This window comes from Heteronotia binoei, chromosome 15 (assembly GCF_032191835.1).
Source record: "Heteronotia binoei isolate CCM8104 ecotype False Entrance Well chromosome 15, APGP_CSIRO_Hbin_v1, whole genome shotgun sequence".
NCBI classification, from domain to species: domain Eukaryota; kingdom Metazoa; phylum Chordata; class Lepidosauria; order Squamata; family Gekkonidae; genus Heteronotia; species Heteronotia binoei.
Window position 1 is genome coordinate 6,775,961 of NC_083237.1, and position 18,444 is coordinate 6,794,404.

General features: G+C 55.8%; 1 protein-coding gene across 1 annotated transcript; it reads left to right on the forward strand.

The window, feature by feature from the left end:
• Positions 1–486: 486 nt before the first annotated feature.
• ZFHX2 (zinc finger homeobox 2) lies at positions 487–18,201 on the forward strand. Its single transcript, XM_060255350.1, has 9 exons — positions 487–2,928; positions 3,433–3,902; positions 4,759–5,014; positions 6,394–6,459; positions 7,867–7,913; positions 10,474–10,674; positions 11,045–11,180; positions 12,741–16,214; positions 17,144–18,201. The coding sequence occupies exons 1-9, from the start codon at positions 537–539 to the stop codon at positions 17,974–17,976; spliced, it is 7,875 nt and encodes a 2,624-aa protein (XP_060111333.1). The 5' UTR covers positions 487–536; the 3' UTR covers positions 17,977–18,201.
• Positions 18,202–18,444: the final 243 nt, after the last annotated feature.

Consider the following 18,444-nt stretch of genomic DNA (forward strand, 5'->3'; position numbering starts at 1 on the left):
GGTTATACGTACATAGGTGCCGTGAGGTCACAACTAAAGGTGGCCCCAGCATGGCACGTGAAAAGCAGAGGTGGTTTGTCTTCCTCTGCTGAGTCTCCTTGGTGGTCAGCCATCGGGGAGCCAACCATACTTAGCTTCTGAGATAGGGCTGCCAAGCCCCCGGGATGGGTGGGAGTTTCCCTACCCTGGAGGTTCTCGCAGGGGGAACCGCCCCGACGTCACAAAGACGTCACCTGCAAGTGATGTCATTGCGCTGGAGACGTCGGGTGCCAGCTGCTCTTGGTGTTTCCTGGAAAACTCTTACGGTTTTCCTGGACACTCTAGCAATTTGGGAGGGAAAACTCTATGGTACCATAGAGTTTTTCCCCTTTCCCAAACTGCCGGAGGCCGCAGGGGACTTGGCAACCCTATTCTGAGATCTCATGAGACAGGGGGAGGGAATTAGTTACCCACATTTGTGTTTTCTTCTGTTTCCCTACAGGGTCTCGGCTCTCGTGCTGAGATGACCCCTCCGCCCCCCTCGCGCCCGCACCGCCATGGACGCCCCCTCTAACTCCGCCTCCTCCTCCAGTTCCACCGCTGCTGTCCTCCCGGCCGACGGGCAGGATGACCGGGCTTCGGTTTGGCCCACTCAGGACTCTCCCGCCTCTCCAGCCACCAAAGAACCCCCCCTCGCGGACCCTCCCCTCTCTGCCTCCGCCTCTCCTGATGAAATCGTTTGGCCCGGCTCCAGTTCCCAGGCAGCAGCCGCCTCCACAAAACTCCCGGCGGCCATCTTGTCCACACCACAACTCCAAGCTGACTTTGGCCTAGTGATACCAAACCCGTCCCCCCTCCCTCAGCCGACACGCCCTGGAGAAGATGGGAATAAGGAAGAAGCAGCAGCAGATGTTAATGATGACGATGGAGAGGATGGTGGAACTGAGGCCCAGCTCTTCTTCTCTGCCAAAGGCTTGGCCTATCTCCTCAGCGGTGGCCACGTTCTCTTACCAAAGGGCTCCCCTAGCACCACAGCTCCCCCGGTGTCTATCCTCCACGTCCAGTGCGGTGGAGGCCCTAACCAAGGCTTTATGTCTACTGACCAAATGTCCCAGAATACCTCAGCGCCAGCCGAGTGGACCCCTCGTGGCGCCTTCTACACTTACCGACTGGCTGGGGCCCCCGCTCGAACCACATCTGCCAAAAACGTTCCCTCCAAACCCAAAGATGCCCCCACCGCCCACGCGGAGGATGAGGAAAAACCCCAAGGGGAAGCCAGTCTTGGCCAAGAAGAGGAGCTACCAAGGCCACCCATCTGGCTGTGTCTCATATGCCGCCTTTCTTTCCACCGGGGCCGTTCCTTGGAGACCCATGTTCTTGTGGCTCACGGGGTGCAGCTGAGCGCCAACCAATGCCAGACCTTGTCCAGAGGGGCTTCTGCCGTGTTCCAGGGTACCACACTTGGCTTCCTCGAACCAAATAACCCCACCACTGAGGCAGACCTCAATGCCAGAATGTGTAGCAGATGGGTGAATGTATCAGAAGAGAAGGAGGAGGAGGAAGAGAAGAAAGGAAGCTCGGAAGGACAATGCGAGCCACCCGATGCCAAAGATTCAAGGGTCGGCGGTGCGCACTGGGCAAAGGGGGGCTTGGAGGACAAACCAGAGGATGGAAAGGAGGAGGAGGAGGGGAAAGAGGAGGCTGACGAAAAGAAAGAGGAAGGAAGGCATCTCCCAGACCAAAGCTCACATGGCCAAAGCCCACTCATGGGTGCTAACGCCCCCCTCTCGGAGACGCCGCAGACCAAGGTTGATAGTGACGTCGACATTGGGTTGGCCAAGGAAGACGTCAATGTGGAGATGGCCAACAAAGTTGCCGGCTCGACCAATGAGGTTGTCAGCGTTGGACTGGTTCAAGACAGTGCTCAAGTTGAACTAGCTGGCAAACCCAACGACGCTGGGTCGGCCGCCAAAGGGAACAGCGAAGACCTTACCCACACTGCAGAAACCAACAATGCCGGGTCGGCTCCTGACGCCGGCGCTGCCGAGCTAGCCCACAGCATCAGTAACATGGGGATGGCCAACGACATGGCCAGCGTCGGGTTCGAGGTGAACAGCAGCCACAACGGATCGGCTCCGCTCAGCTTCGGGGAAGATTTTACAGCCATGGCCTATTCCGGCTTGAGTTTATCCGGCCACATGTCCCTGCTACATTCACGCAACTCCTGCAAGACTCTGAAGTGTCCGAAGTGTAACTGGCATTACAAGTACCAGCAGACTCTGGACGTGCACATGAAGGAGAAACACCCGGAGAACAACAGCCACTGCGCCTACTGCAGCACGGGCGGCCCGCACCCCCGCCTGGCCCGGGGCGAGAGCTACAACTGTGGCTACAAACCATACCGTTGCGAGGCCTGCAACTATTCCACGACCACCAAGGGCAACCTCAGCATCCACATGCAGTCCGACAAGCACTTGGCCAACCTCCAAGGCTACCAGGCCACGGGGGGCAACGGGACCCCTTCGGTGGTCCCCGCCGCAACTCCTACCCCGTCCTCTCCCGAGGAGAAGGAATCAAAGGGCAAGTCCTCTTGGCAGTGCAAAGTTTGCAGCTACGAGACAAACATCTCCCGCAACCTCCGGATCCACATGACGTCTGAGAAGCACATGCAGAACATGCTTCTGCTCCATCAAGGGCTGCCCTTGGCCCTGCCCGGACTCCTAGGACAACCCCAGCCCTCGCAAGGAGGCAAGCCACAGCCAGAGCTCTTCCAGTTCTATGGGGCCCAGGCCCTCAGCCACTCCCATCACCCCCATCCGCACCACGCTCATCCCGGGGCCAGCCCAGCTCTGCGGGGGGACAAGCCCATGGAACAAACTCAACTTTTACTCAACGGAGCCTTCCCGCATCTCAGTACCCCCGGCCGGAAGATAGCTACCTTGGGGTCAGGTAAGGAAAGCGGCCTTTCCCTTACTGTTCTGGGGCCATTTCCCATCCTCTGACTATCCTCAGTCATGCCAGGCTATGTGGGATCAAGAGGTTGAACGCATTTTGGCCCCCTAGCATTCCCATTGGGATTAAGCAGAGAACATCCGTTCCCAGGCCCTTGTTCATGTTTTATTGGGATTTCCTCCTCGTCTTCTTCCTTCCTGTGCTCCTCTGCCCTTCTCCATTTGCTGCCTGGGTTTCCTCCTCCTTGGCTCATGCGCCCGTCCTTGTTTTCAGGCCCCGTTTGGATTTCCGTTTCACTCCCCCGGATCGTTGGCTGACGCGATTCTCTTTCCTCCGGCCCCTTCCTTCCATTCCTGCCCTCCCGTTTTCCTTTGTTCCATTCCCTCGCCGCGCTCTCTCTCATCCACCATTTATATTTTATGCACCTCATTCATCCAGGAGGAATCGTTTATATTCACCCACTCGTTTTCTTTTTTTTTTGTTCTCCTTGCCTCCGCGCAGCCCCGGCGTCGCTCTCTCCGGAGCCTGCCCCACCTTCCCCGCTGCCGCCCCACTCCGGATCAGACCTGGGGTCTCCCCAGAGGTTGTTCACATGCCTGGTGTGCCAGGCGTTCAGCACCGACGGCCTGGAGGCACTCCTGCGGCACGCGTCAGCCCCGCGCTCGCTGCCCGAGGGGGAATGGAAGGAGGTGTCGGGGGATTTGCATCGATGCAGGCTGTGCGCCTACGGGACCCAGCTAAAGGCCAACTTCCAACTGCATCTCAAGACCGACAAGCATGCCCTGAAATACCAGCTGGTGGCCCACTTGCGTGAAGGAGGCAACAGTGGAGCCCACCTGGGGGCGGAGCTTCCTCTGGGCCCGCCCCTTCACCTGCACTGCAACCTCTGCGAATATGAGACCAACAGCAAGGAAAAGATGCGCCTGCACGTAGCTGGAGGAAGCCACCAGGAGGCGCTGCAAGGTTACAAGGTATTAAGCGGAGCTGGAGGGGGCAAAACCCAAAGGGGAAATAGGTGGAGCCCCAAGATAAAAGGACAGGAAAGGGCTGATGTCTGCAGGCTGTGAAGGCAGCTGTTGGTGGGCTGACATGGACATGGGAGGGGTCAAACAGAAAGTGGGCGGAGCCCCAGGAAGGGGAGGGACATTAGAGGAACATGAAACAAAAGGATCTTATGCAAAACCTCCAAGAAAAGAAGGGGGATCTGTTGGAGTAGTTAGAGCACCTGTTTTGCATGCTGAAGGCCTCAGATTCAAGCTCTGGTGTCTCCGTTTAAAGGCAAGGGTTTTCTCTTCCTGAGATGGTGCCAGTCATGGAGACGAGCCACCGTAGAGCATCTGCTTGATGTGCAGATCTCCCCAGGTCCAATCCCCGGCATCTCCAGTTTACAGGATGGGATAGCAGGTGATGTGAAAGACCTCAGCCCGAGACCCTGAAGAGCCAGTCGGAGTGCTGACTTTCAGTACAGTAAATGTGGGGCCGTGGCTCAGTGGCAGAGCATCTGTTTGGCAGGGCAGAAGGTCCCAGGTTCAATCCCCAGCATCTCCAGTTGAAAGGACCAGACAGGAGACGATGTGAAAGACTTCTCTCTGCCTGAGACCCTGGAGTGCCGCTGCCAGTCTGCGTAGACAATGCTGACTTGGACGGACCCAGGTTCTGATTCTGTGGAACTGGGTCCGTACAGCGGCGTGTGACTCAATCGGAGACAAGATGGACGTAGCTGTCAGGTCCAATCAAGGAAGGGGAGGGGGAGGGGACAAGGAGGGTTTTAATTACCGGGTGGGACCATCGGCCTCTTGCACTCCACCATTTCCTCTCTCCTGCCAGTTCCTCCTAGAGCTGGAGGCCACGTCAGCACCACCGCCGGCCCCGGAACCTGCCCCGTTCCGCTGTCTCCTCTGCAACGTGGACGCTCCCAACCGCCTGCTGATGATCCAGCACCTCCGCTCCCCCCAACACCGTGACACCCACGGCCAGTGGCGCCTTCAGCTCTTGCAGAACGGGGAAGGCACCCCCAGCCTGGAGAGATACATCTGCTTGGCCCCTGCAAACCCCGCCGGTAACTGCCCCGTGGACTGCGCAGGTACACGTGGCTGCGGGTCTACCCCAATGTGGAGAACTGCCTATCTTTAATGGGGCACGGTTGGGTTGGGGGTACCGAAGGGGCTGTCCATCTAGAGCTGAGAGAGGTGCAGAGAGAGGGGATAGGAAATCGGGTGGGGGGGGCGCAGCAGAGTGGGATTAAGGTCACGGGCCACAGGGCCCGCATCCTCTGTCATAACTCCACCCCGCCCCCCCCCTTCGGCACTTAATGCCTGCCTGTGTCCGTGGATACTGAACCGCGAAGCTGCTGAACGTGGTTTCCTCCTCCTCCTCCCTCTTCTGCCGCCAACCTCCGCCCCCCCCCTTCATAATGGATTATGACAGATACTGGGGCTGTTGCCTAGCAACCCCGTAGAAAGAATGAAGGAGAAGAGAAATGAGAAAGATGTAGGGACCGCAGCTGTGGGGGGGTGGGCGAGAGAGAGGGTGGGGGAGGAGAGAAAGAAGGAACGGAGGAAGGATATATATATATATATTTTCCCCCTCTTCCTCCCCGCCCCCCCAGCCAGTAGCTGCCCCTACCCCCTCCACGCCCTGGGGAACCCTTCCAAGGGATGCCAGTTGGCCCCGTTCCCAGCCTCAATTTATCTTTCAGAACACCATTGACCCAGGGCAGGTCCCTCCCTGTGTACAGAAGTCAACAAGGATCAGGCGTCTGAGATAAAAAGGGGGAAAAGGGAAAGGGAGGGGGGCGGAAAGAGGAATGGCAGCAGCCGGGGCGTTTGGGAAAGGGCAAAAAGCGCCGAAGCCGGGATGAGGAAAGAATATGGGTGACATTGAGTAAAACAGAAGGGTAAACCAGGGACGATTGGAAGGGTTCTGCGGGGGATGCCCGGGGGAGGGTCCGGAGACTCAAGGGAGCCGGGACCCCCAAGAACTGGAATCGGGGAAGATGTTTGGGGGGGGGGGGCGGGGAGAGACGGACGCTCGGCATGGTGAGAAATGGAGGTCTTAACATCTTGGCGGGCGTATTGAATAGTGTTAATTGAGTTGCCAATGGCAGTGAGGTTGCTACCGCTGGGCGGGGAGGCGAACCCGTTCGATATTAACGATCCCACTTGGGTTGAGAGTTTAATTAGTATCTGACGAAGATAAAGTCCTGGATCGTGCGTCATTCCCCTAACATTGTTACGGAATTCCCCTTTTCAGTCTCTCTACCTTTTTTTGTTTGTTTGTTCGTTTCCCACCTTTCAAACTCCTGAACGAAAGAAAAGGGATGAATATTCGCCCAATATGGGCCTTTAGAAAGTTTACAGCAGTCATAACACCTGGGAGGGTTTACAGCAGTCATAACACCTGAGGGCGTCCCCCCCCACCACCCCTTTTCACTTCTTGTTTTGGCTCCTTCCTTACCTCTAGGGAAAGAAATGGTGTCGGAAAGCCAATCCCCAGAGAAAGAAACACTGAATAAAGCCCAAATGCCTGGTGAGTGGGGTCTCTCTCTCTCTCTCTCTCACACACACACACACACACACACAAACCCTACCCCTTTGTATGTTTCTTCCACAGACACACAGTCCCCCATGAGTCCAGCCTCCAACCCCTCCTTCGTTGGTTCCTTTTCCAGTCTCATTTCTTATCCTTTCCCCTCAGGGGAGCCCTGTCTCCTCCACCCCTGCTCAACTCCCGCCTCAGTCCCCTAAGCAACACCCCACTGAAAAATTCCCAAAAACTCCAAACAAATTTCTGAGGGACCCTGGCACAGACGTCAAGTGCTCCCACTTCACCCACAAGAACATAAGAGAAGCCATGTTGGATCAGGCCAGTGGCCCATCCAGTCCAACACTCTGTGTGGCCAAAAAACCCAAGTGCCATCAGGAGGTCCATCAGTGGGGCCAGGACACTAGAAACCCTCCCACTGTGCCCCCCCAGCACCAAGAATACAGAGCATCGCTGCCCCAGACACAAGAACATAAGAGAAGCCATGTTGGATCAGGCCAGTGGCCCATCCAGTCCAACACTCTGTGTCACATAAGAGAAGCCATGTTGGATCAGGCCAGTGGCCCATCCAGTCCAACACTCTGTGTCACATAGTGACGAAAAAACCCAGGTGCCATCAGGAGGTCCACCAGTGGGGTCAGGACACTAGAAGCCCTCCCACTTTTATCCCCCCCAGGCACCCAGAATACAGAGCATCACTGCCTCAGACACAAGAACATAAGAGAAGCCATATTGGATCAGGCCAGTGGCCCATCCAGTCCAACACTCTGTGTGGCCAAAAAACCCAGGTGCCATCAGGAGGTCCACAAGTGGGGCCAGGACACTAGAAGCCCTCCCCCCCCCAGCACCGAGAATCCAGAGCATCACTTGCTCCAGACAGAGTGTTCCAACAATACGCTGTGACTAATAGCCACTGATGGACCTCTGCTCCATATGTCGATCCAATCCCCTCTTGAAGCTGGCTATGCTTGTAGCTGTCACCGTCTTCTGTGGCAGTGAATTCCATGTGTTAAATCACCCAGCTGCATTATGCAGCCTCCAAACTTCTTTTGGAGGGACGCATGGTTCAAACTTTGTAGAACAACACAGGGCCACCTGCAGACCAAACCCTTGTGCCTCATTTTCCCCACCTTGAATAGCAGAGTGGGTTCAGCGGCACGGTGCAGGGCTGGCAACTGGTTTGACGCCACCCACCCAACCCGGGAGTCAGGGCTGGTTCAAGACGTTTGTTGCCCCAAGTGAGGTATACCTTCCTCTTCTTGGGCCTGGGTCCAATCCGAGCCCAGCGTCTCGAACTCGTGGGCGGCAGTGGCAGTGTCCGCCCAGAGCTGCTTACTGTGTTGAGTCTCCACACTCCCTTTTTGACAATCTCTCCCCCCACCCCCCTTGCAGGTTCGGACGAGACTGAAGCAAAAGCCGGAGCGGCAGCCAATATTACGGTAAGCGGGGCCAGGGGCTATTTTATGGCATAGACGGCTAAGTGGGGTCGGCCACGTTTAGCATTTGGACAGGAGACCCGCAAGGAAGGAGACGTTTGGACAGGAGATTATCCCCTCGCTGGCAGTCTTTAAGCAGCGGCTGGACGAACGTTTGTCGGGGATGCTCTAGGCTGATTCTGCATTTGGGCAGGCGGTTGGGCTAGATGGCCTCTAGGGCCCCTTTCCAGCTCTTATGATTCTAAGACCAGAGCCTTTCTTTGTATTTCTCCCATGGGATCCAGGGAACTGGGCAAAGGAAGCTCTGGCTCTTTCCTTCCTTTCCCAGGGGACTGGGAGGGAGCCTCAGCCAATAGAAAGAAGAGAGGCTTGGCTCAGTAGCTCTGCTGTGCGACTGAGAAAAACAAGCTCTGCCTTCCTCCCCAAGGGAGGAGCCTCTGCCAATGGAGAAAGTAGAAGTTTTGGTCTGTAGCTCCTTGCAGTTGAGCAAGCCTTGCAAAGAAAACTGTTATGCAGAAGGAAGCAAGATATAGGGAGAAGGAAGCAGATGACAGCCAGTTGCTCGGGGGCCTGATAGGAGCCCTCTGAGGGCCTGATTTGGCCCCTGGACTGCAGGTTTGACACCCTTGCTTTAGATATTTACAGACACCTTTTGTCCCCAATGGAAACGCAAACCAGCTCATACCCTCATTTTCTCCTCCTAAACTGTATCTTTGCCAAGTACCACTCTGTGAGGTAGGTTTTGGCTGAGACAGCAAGAGTGACTGACCCAAGGTGAGCTTCCATGGCAGAGTGGAGATTCGAACCTATGTCTCTCTGATCCAGGGGTGGCCAAACTGAGGCTCAGGAGCCACGTGTGGCTCTTTCACGCATATTGTGTGGCTCTTGAAGCCCCCACCACCCTGTCCGCTGGCTAAGAGAAGGCATTTGTCTCCTTAAATCACTTCTCCAAGCCAAGCCAGCTGGCAGCTTGAAGAATGCATTTAAAGTTGCTTTCTTTCCACCTCTCCCCCCTCCCCCATCTCTTTGTCTTCCATCCTCAGTTCCTCAAACATCTGAAGTTCACGTCTTCAGGCTCTCAAACATCTGATGTTTATTCTATGTGGCTCTTACATTAAGCAAGTTTGGCCACGTCTGACCACTATGTCACATTGTCTCTCCAGGCGTTAAGCTGGCATTTAAATGACACTCAGATTGATCTGACAAAACGTGCTTTGATTCACGCAATTTTCTTGGGTCTCTAAGGTGCTACTGGGCTCCTGTTTTGTTCTACTCAAAATGCAGTTGTCCATAGCAATCCCTTTCTCCAATCTCAAACACCACTGTGGGAGGAATATACTCCCTGCCCCGACATATTTAGAGCGTCATTGCCTTGAAATCCCAGCGAAATTTTCAGCAGATTACCTCAGAATTTCGTTCCTGCTTGGAGTTCGTCACTGAATTAAAATAGCAACAATATCTGAAGGCTTGCGGTAGGGGGAAGAGAAAGAGAGAGACACACACACAATCCACTCGCAGGACACAAATTGAACACAACCTATTAAGAATGCAGTAGAATATTAATAACCCAACCACTTAGCCGGCATCACACAGTGACTAAGAGAATAAGTTCCGATCCGGGAAGCTTCCAGGGCGAATCTCAGCTCTGCCGCGAGCTTGTTAGGTGGCTGCAAGCAAGCCACGTCCTCTCTCACATCTGCAAATTGGGGATGAAAACACCGGCCTCCCTGACTGGACTTTTGTGAGGGTTACAAGACAACAGGAGAAGCAGCTGGAACACGGAAAACCCTATATGTTATCACTAAACGTGCTCTTTCGATAGCCTGACTCATTAATCTGCGTTCTGTCAGGGTAACCAGTCCAGGAAAACCAATACGCTTTTGCGGTTGTCAAGGTGAAATCAAAAGGCAATGCTCTGCCCCTACGTTCTCTGAGCGGCCCGCAAAAACAGCCCTGAAAGATTCTTATGCCCCCCCGTCGCCCATGACGACAAAGACAGAGAGGTTTCCCGGCTCTCAGGCACTGCGGTCTTTCGCTAACTCTCGAAAAGCAGAAATGGAGTCCGCCCCTAGGCCGAGGCCTTGACTGTTTGTACTTCCCAACTGACGGGCGGCCAGAAAACTGAGCAGTCTCCGTCTGGAGGTGGAACTTTGACAGATCATCTGACCGGGCCCCTCGGCGGCAGCCATCCCTCGCTCGGCCACACGGGGCACTTGCCTGTTTGTTTATAAGGAAGAGGGAAGCCGAACGGTTGTGTGGGTGGGAAGGTGGTGGTGGTGGTGGGGGAGGCATTTTGTGCCGACATGGCCCAGAAGCGAGACAGACAGGTGGGAAGACGGAGAGCCGAGAGCTTTTACACACCCTTGCAAGTTCACCCCTCAGAAAACATCTGATTTCTGTTTCTCTCCTTGGCTTTCTTCGGATTTCTTGCTGTTTGTTAAGATTTCCACACAAATCCCTCCCCAGGCCTGGAATCAGGGCTGTGAGCTATCCTTAACCCTCCCCTGGCCTATCCTTTCCCCCCCCACCACCCCTTTAACTTTTCTCCTCTTCCCACACGCAGGTGTACTGCTGCCCGTACTGCAACTTTGTCGACCCGTCGGCCGAAGCGGTGCGGGCTCACACCATCTCCCAGCATGCCGTGCAGCCCAAGTTCCGTTGCCCGTTATGCCAAGAGCAGTTGGTGGGCCGGACTAACCTCCACTTTCACCTCAGCCACATTCACAACGTGGTGCCCGAGTGTGTGGAGAAGCTTTTGCTGGTGGTAAGTACAAGCGTTTTTTGGGGGGAGGGGCTCTTCTCCCCTTTTGTCTTCTGGCAGGGCTGCTGTGATTGGCCAGGAGGAATTGCAAAGGGCACTGCCTGAAGATGCAGTGCGGGGGGGGGGGGGGGGGGCGGCTTGACCGGTCAGATGGGACCAGAAAACCCCACGGCAGCTAGGAAGGGGGTGAAGTCAGCACGCCACGCGGGAACCGTGGGAGGGTCTTGCCGATGGCAGGATTGGGGCGGGGCCATCACGGCTTCGTTTCCTTCATGAGAATCGGCCTCTTTCGGGACAGCTCTGCAGAGGGTCAGCGACAATCTTGATTTTTGCGCTCTAGTAATTCCGCTTTTCCTCTCTTCTCTTTCTCTAGGCCACCACTGTGGAAATGACCTTCGCCACCAAAGTTGTACCAGGCCCCACCCTCCCTCTTGACCCACCAAAGCCAGATGGGACTCCCAGCCCAGAGCAAGGGGGTGCAAGCGAACCCCCCCAAAGCCCACTTGTCGGTAAGTTTTGACTCCTGCGGACAGCTTGGGGGCCTTCGTGGTTTGTTTTGTTCGGAATGGTGCCAATATCTCAGGGATCGCTCTCTTTATCTTATTCATTGAGCTGGTTGGTATTTTAATCGCATCCTTCCTCCCTAGTGAGAGTTTATGGCTCCCCGTGCCCATTTTCACCCTCTGAAGTGAGGCTGGGAAAGACTGGTCGGCTAAGCGTTACCCAGTTATCTTCATGGTTGAATGGGGATTCGAACCAGGCTCTCCTGAATATTAATCCAACACTAACTACTGCACCGTACTCCCCTCTGCCTTTTAGTTAAGCTCTTTACAAGCCGATTGGTCTCTCTGACTGCGGCCCCTACAAAAAGAGGTAGAAAAAGCCCAGCAGGAACTCCTTTGCATATTAGGCCACACCCTTGACACCAAGCCAGCCAGAACTGCGTTCCTGTGCGTTTCTGCTCAACAAAAGCCCTGCTGCTAATGTTAGGCTAGGCAACAGCTCAGTGATTCTTCGAAGATGCCATCAATGCAATCGGCGCTAAATGAGCAGTTGTGGAGATAACACAGTACAAATAGGAGCACTTAGCACACGACAGCAGCAAAGGGATATATGCTAAGGATGAAGAGAAGATCGATTCTTCTGTGTCCCAAATGCAGTCAACCAAATGCAGATGCAGATTTGTATATGCTTTTGACACGACAGAAGTTCTTCTCATCTGGGTGTTAGCTTTCACAGGAGTTGTCCTTGAAAGGGCAGCTGCTGTGAGAGCTCTCTCAGCCTCACCCACCTCACAGGGTGTCTGTTGTGGGGGAAGAAGAAAAAAGGAGATTGTAAGCCACTCTGAGGCTCTGAGGGATGGTGGCTCAGTGGTAGAGCATCTGCTTGGTAAGCAGAAGGTCCCAGGTTAAATCCCCGGCATCTCCAACTAAAGAGGGTCCAGGCAAAGAGGCGTGGAAAACCTCAGCTTGAGACCCTGGAGAGCCACTGCTGGTTAGGGGAGGGGCTGTGGCTCAGTGGTAGAGCATCTGCTTGGTAAGCAGAAATCCCCAGGTTCAATCCCTGGCATCTCCAACTAAAAAGGTCCAGGCAAATAGGGGTGAAAAACCTCAGCTTGAGACCCTGGAGAGCCGCTGCCAGTCTGAGTAGACAAGACTGACTTTGATGAACCCAGGGGGGTCTGATTCAATAGAAGGCAGCTTCATATGTTCTGATTCAGAGAGAAGGGCGGGGTATAAATCTGCAGTCTTCTTCCTCATCTGCATGCTAAGCGCATGCTCTACCATTAAGCCACAGCCCAAAAATTCTTTAGGTGGCAGATTCTGTGCTTCCGTAGCTACCCGGACAATTGTTAACATGACCCTGGGTGTCTCTGGTGCACCCCATCCAGCCTCAGAAAAGTCCTACTGTGCCAACTGGAGGCTCTCATTCAACCAGGGCTTCCTCTCTCAAGAGCCACATGCCCTCTGTTCTGTGCTGCACCCAAGATCTGTGGTGAGGGGGAACAGGATGCTACCAATGCAAATATCTCTTAACAATCTCATTTCCTCCTCCTGTCCCTTTCCCAGCGCCGTCCACTGGGGAGAAAGTTGCTTCGGCTCCAGCCCTGCGCCCTGAAACGCCCCCTGCTGCTGCTCCTTCCCCAGCGCCACCTGTAGACCCTCCAGAAAAGCCACCACCTCCCCCCTCTTCGCCCCCTCCCCCACCTGCTCCTCCCGAGGCTGAAGACGAAGACCCTCCTCGTCCAACCGCCCCACCTGAGGAGCAGCCGCTGCCCCCGTCGCAGGCCCCGATGGATCTTCCGGAGTCCTCGCCACCTACCCAGCCGAGCCCGGATCCCCGGCACCCGCTGTCCTACCGCAAGGCAACCAATTTTGCCTTAGACAAATTCCTGGACCCAGGCCGCCCGTACAAGTGCACGGTATGCAAGGAATCCTTCACTCAGAAGAACATCCTCTTGGTGCACTACAATTCCGTCTCCCACCTCCACAAGATGAAGAAGGCTTCGGCCGACCCCTCGGCGCCCTCCCGAGGTGAACCGGGCGCCCCGGGAGCTCTCCAGCCATCCTCTGACAAGCCTTACAAGTGTACCACCTGCCGGGTTTCCTACAACCAGAGTTCCACGCTAGAGATACACATGAGGTCAGTTCTGCACCAAACCCGCTCCCGCGTCGCCAAGATGGAAGCCGCCGGCAAAGCTGAGAGCGCGTCTGTTGAAGCAGAGCCCCCAAGTGAGGCACCCCCGGAAGCGGAGGCCCCTAAGCTCTTAGAGGCTGGCTGTATGCCAGTACCGGCTCTCCCCTTTTTGGCACCGCCGACGGCAGAGCTGCAGCGCTTCCCCACGCCCATATTTACGCCACCGCTGCTGCCGCCCTTCCCCTTGGTCCCCGAGTCCCTCCTAAAACTGCAGCAGCAACAGCAGCAGCTTCTGCTTCCCTTCTATTTACACGACCTCAAGGTGGCCCCCAAACTGGCTTTAGCGGCGCCAGCGCTGACCCTGCCCACCACACCACCCGTACTGTTGCCACCTCCTCCGGCTAAGGAAGAGCAGGCCCCCGCACCGAGCAGTTCCAAGCCAGAGCCGGCAGAAGAGGCGGAAACGGAGGAGGCAGAGGGGTCTCAGACAGGGAGTGAGGCGTCCCGCACGGCAGCCAAGGCCCTTCTGGAGAACTTTGGGTTTGAGCTGGTTATCCAATACAACGAGGGCAAGCAACCAGCGGTGGCTGCAGCTCCAGCGGTCCCCCCTCGACCACCGGCAGGCAAGCTGCAGTGCGGCACGTGTGGGAAACAGTTCTCCAACATGCTCATCCTGAAAACACACGAAGAGCACGTTCACCGGCGCTTCCTACCTTTCGAGGCGCTCAATCGTTACGCTGCCCAGTTCCGGAAGAGTTACGACAGCATGTATCCACCCCCACCGCCTGCGCTCCCTGTTGAGACCACCACCTCTGTGGCTGCTCCCACAACCACCGTTGCTGCCGCCGCCGCCACCACCACAGAGACCTCAACTGTCACTGTCCCGACACCACCCTCCATTCCTCTGGATATTCCTTCCCTCTGCCCTCCCTTTTTAATGCAACCCATGCCAGTGGCAGTTCCGCCACCCGACAGCGAGACTCCCCGGGTGTCTCCAGAGCGCTTGAAATCTCTGTGGTTTCGGGGTGAGGACGAGGAAGGTGGCAATTTGCCTGTGGGTCTTGATCCTTCCCGAAGTGGCTTTCACGCCACTCGGCGCTTCTCCCGCACTAAATTCACCGAGTTCCAGTCTCAAGCTTTGCTGTCCTTCTTCGAGTCCAGCGCTTATCCCAAAGACGGTGAGGTTGAGCGACTGTCCGTACTCTTGGGCTTGCCAAACAGAGTTATCGTGGTCTGGTTCCAAAATGCTCGTCAGAAGGCCCGCAAGTGCGGCAGCGAAACTGGGGTGAGCAGCGGAAGCACCGGGGCACAGCCCACCTGCAAGAAGTGCCGGACGTCTTTCCGCTGCATCTTTGAGCTGATCCGCCATCTCAAGAAGTGTTACAATGACCAGCACGAGGAAGGGGACGCTTACTGTGCCGAGGAAGAGAATGAGGCTCACGAGGAAGAAGAACAGGAGGAGGAAGAGGAGGAGGAACAGCAGCAGCAAGAACCTTCAGCAACTGATGGAGACCCTAAGACAGATGGAGCCGGAGAGAAAGTCCCCGAGGAAGAGCTACCATCTCCAGAGGCCCTGCCAGAAAGCTCAACCAATCACCCCTGTGAGCAGTGCCCAGCCAAGTTCTCTAGTGCTGACCTCCTCAATGCCCACCATGTTAGTCATCTGCCAGCAGCCGCTCCTTCATCAGCTGCCGCTAGCACCATTGGACCTCCCCAACACCTCCTGGATTTGCCTCCCTTGGTGTTTGGCGAGCGTCCTGCTCACCCCGATCCCTCCCGTGCCCAGAAACGGAAACATGAAGATGGGAGCTTGTCGCCCACTGGCAGCGAATGCGCCAGCATGGCAGGAGGGGATAGTGAGCCTCCTCGGGATAAGCGCCTGCGCACCACCATTTTGCCCGAGCAGCTGGAGATTCTGTATCGCTGGTACATGCAGGACTCTAATCCGACCCGGAAGATGCTCGACTGCATCTCAGAAGAAGTAGGGCTTAAAAAGAGGGTCGTCCAGGTGTGGTTCCAGAACACAAGAGCCCGCGAGAGGAAGGGCCAGTTTCGCTGTAACACCAGCACCGCTGTCCCAACCACCAAGCCCTCAACGGCACTCTCTACCACCTTCCCAAAGTTCAACCCTTCGCCTCGAGACCCACCCATCCTTTATGGAGCTGCCTTCGCCCCCAGCCTCCCTGCAGTCTCTGCCCAGCTGCCGCCGCCACCACCAAGCAAGCCAGAAGCTCCTGTGGATTCACAAACGCAGGATGAAGCAGCTGAAGAAGAGGTGTCCAAGGAAAACGAAGACAGAAGCTTGTCAGGAGGGGAGTTGAGCGATTCATCATCCTCGTCATCTTCTCTGGCTGATCTGGATTCCCCAGGCAGCCGACGAAGTCGAGCAATGGAGGGCGGTCTCGGAGGCATCCACGACCCTCTGGGTCAGCGCCGGTACCGCACTCAGATGTCCAGCCTTCAGCTCAAAATCATGAAGGCTTGTTACGAGGCCTACCGAACTCCCACCATGCAAGAGTGTGAGGTGTTAGGGGAAGAAATCGGGCTGCCCAAGCGAGTGATCCAGGTGTGGTTTCAGAATGCCAGGGCCAAAGAGAAAAAAGCCAAGGCAGCCTCCGGCAGCACCAGTGGTGGCGATGAAGGGCCCCCCAGCGCACAGGCTCAGTCCGAATGCCCCTATTGCGAAGTCAAGTACGATTTCTACGTGTCCTGCCGTGGGCACCTCTTCTCCCGCGGCCACTTAGCCCGACTTAAAGAGGCCATCAAGGCCCAGCTCAAGAGCGAAAGCAAGTGCTACGAGCTGGTGCCAGACAAAGGGACGCCATCCCCGACGAGGCTAGGCGCCTCTATGCCCCCCACCACCACCATGCCGCCATCCCTTGGGAGTATGGCCTCCTTTGTGCCAGGTGAGTAGTAAAAGAGGTAAGGTACGTTGAAGGTGAAGATGGTAACGCTTCTTTGTTTTGCTCTCCTCGCTCTCTCCTGACATCTCTGTCCCTAATCATTCATGCTATCTATCACTTTGAGTGTAAGGCCCAAAATGGCTTCTCCCTTGCAGGATTCGCCTACCTCATTTTTATTCCCGGTATCAGCCCCGCTTGTTGACTTCTTCCACCTCCCGCTTTTCCTTCACTCTCTCATTGGCTTATTCCCACCTCCTTTGACCCTCCCATCCCAACGTATTGGGGGAGTTTTGGGGATGCAGACAGAACAGGATGTTCATCTTCCAACAATGCTGCCGGTGTCCATATTGGCCAAAGATTCTAGACCGAATACATAGCCGGAAACAAAACGGTTATCTATCCCAGCAGTGGAAGGAAGCAGGTATTGGACTGGAGAGGGATTTATCTGTCACCTAATGAAGATGTAAGCCTTAGAACAGGGGTCCTCAACTTTATCAAGCCTTTGGGCGCCTTTAGAATTGACACAGAATTGACCCAGGAAGTGAAGCTTTACCACACTGTCAGGAAGTGAGGTAACTTTTGATAAAACTTCTCAACGTTTCAGGAAGAGGCTCCGTTTTAGAATTAACATTATCGAAGAGGCTTGAGTGGTGGCGGCTGCTGCTTCTGAAGTAATTTTTTTAAAAATCCACTTGGCCAATCAGAAGCCCTGCGGATACAAGCCCCACCTGGTCCTGCCTACTTTCTAAAAACACGTGTCAGGCACCAGAGAAGGTGTTGACAGGTGTTACGGCACCCATGGGTACTATGCTGGGGATCCTTTAGAACATCCGTAGATATTTGTGCCTGGAAGATGTAGGTTGTGGAGGGGGGGGGGGGGAGAGGAGAAGGATGACAGCTGACGCCGCTTTCCCCCCCTGCTTTCCCAACAGGCCCTTCCTCTTCTTCCTCTGGTGTTTTGAGCACCCCGTTGGCCTCATCCCAGCCAGGCCCGCCCTTACCTCAGCGCCTCACACCAGAACCGGCTCAGCTCGATCCCTCGACGGAGCCCGCTCCTGCTCCAGAGACCTCTCCGACTGACAGTCAGGTGGACCCGACTTCAAGTTCAGCCCTGGAACCCTCCTTGTCCTCCACTGCCACGCTGAAGAACCTCAAGACGCTGAAGGCCACAGTGCCGGCCCTGCTGGGTGGCCAGTTCCTGCCCTTCCCGTTGCCGGCAGCAACTGCGGCAGCCCCCTCGCTCTTCGGAGCCCAGCTGCCCGGGGCCTACTTCCAGCAGCTTTACGGCATGAAGAAGGGGCTCTTCCCTATGAACCCTGTCATACCTCAGACACTCATGGGGCTGCTGCCCAACCCCTTGCTCCCGACGCCTGCACCCGAGCCACCTGTCGAGGTGTCTGAGGCCCCTGGCATCTCTACGGTTGACGTGACTCACCAGTACCTTTGCCGCCAATGCAAAGCAGCCTTCGAAAGCGAGGGGGCGGCTGCAGCCCACCAGGCCGCCTTCTGCTACTTTGGGCGCCAGCCGCCGGCAGCCCCGCCCCCCCTGCGCGTGCCCGTGTGCACCTACCACTGCCTGGCCTGCGAGGTGCTTGTGAGTGGGCGCGAGGCACTGGGGGCTCACCTGCGCTCCAGCGCTCACCGGCGCAAAGCCGGATCCAACGCAGCAACCGCATCGGTGTTTGCCAAAGAGGAATCCAAATTACCTCACTCGGACTCCAACCCAAAAAGTAACGCTACCTCTACGACACTTCTAGCTTTATAGAGACGGATGCCACACTGCCACCCACTGAGAGAGAATGACTAAACCAACCAGCCAGTAGAGGGATGGGCACCCACTCGGGTGTCTCTCCTCTGCCCAGTACCCAAGAACCAACCCTCAACACCCTACCCAGCCATGACCCTTCCTTGTGGCCAGCAAAGATAAATGACCAATAATTTTGAGAGACAGCCTCTTGCCACTCGTCCGAAGTCACATCCACTGCCCTAAAGTAGCCTACTGGCATTTGTATGGGCAAAATAGATTTAGCTTTGCTGCCCTCCAGCCCAAACCTCACCCATCCCAAGAGAAGACCACTTGACCTTCAGGTGAATAGACATAATCTCTTCTAAGAACCCCAGACCCTAGGGATGCTAGTTTTCACGCAGCCTTGTACCCTCTATGAAAGGGTGTGTCTATTTCCTTCAACCGTTCATGTCTTCTTGGATTGGTCTGTTGCCCTCCTCCCAAACC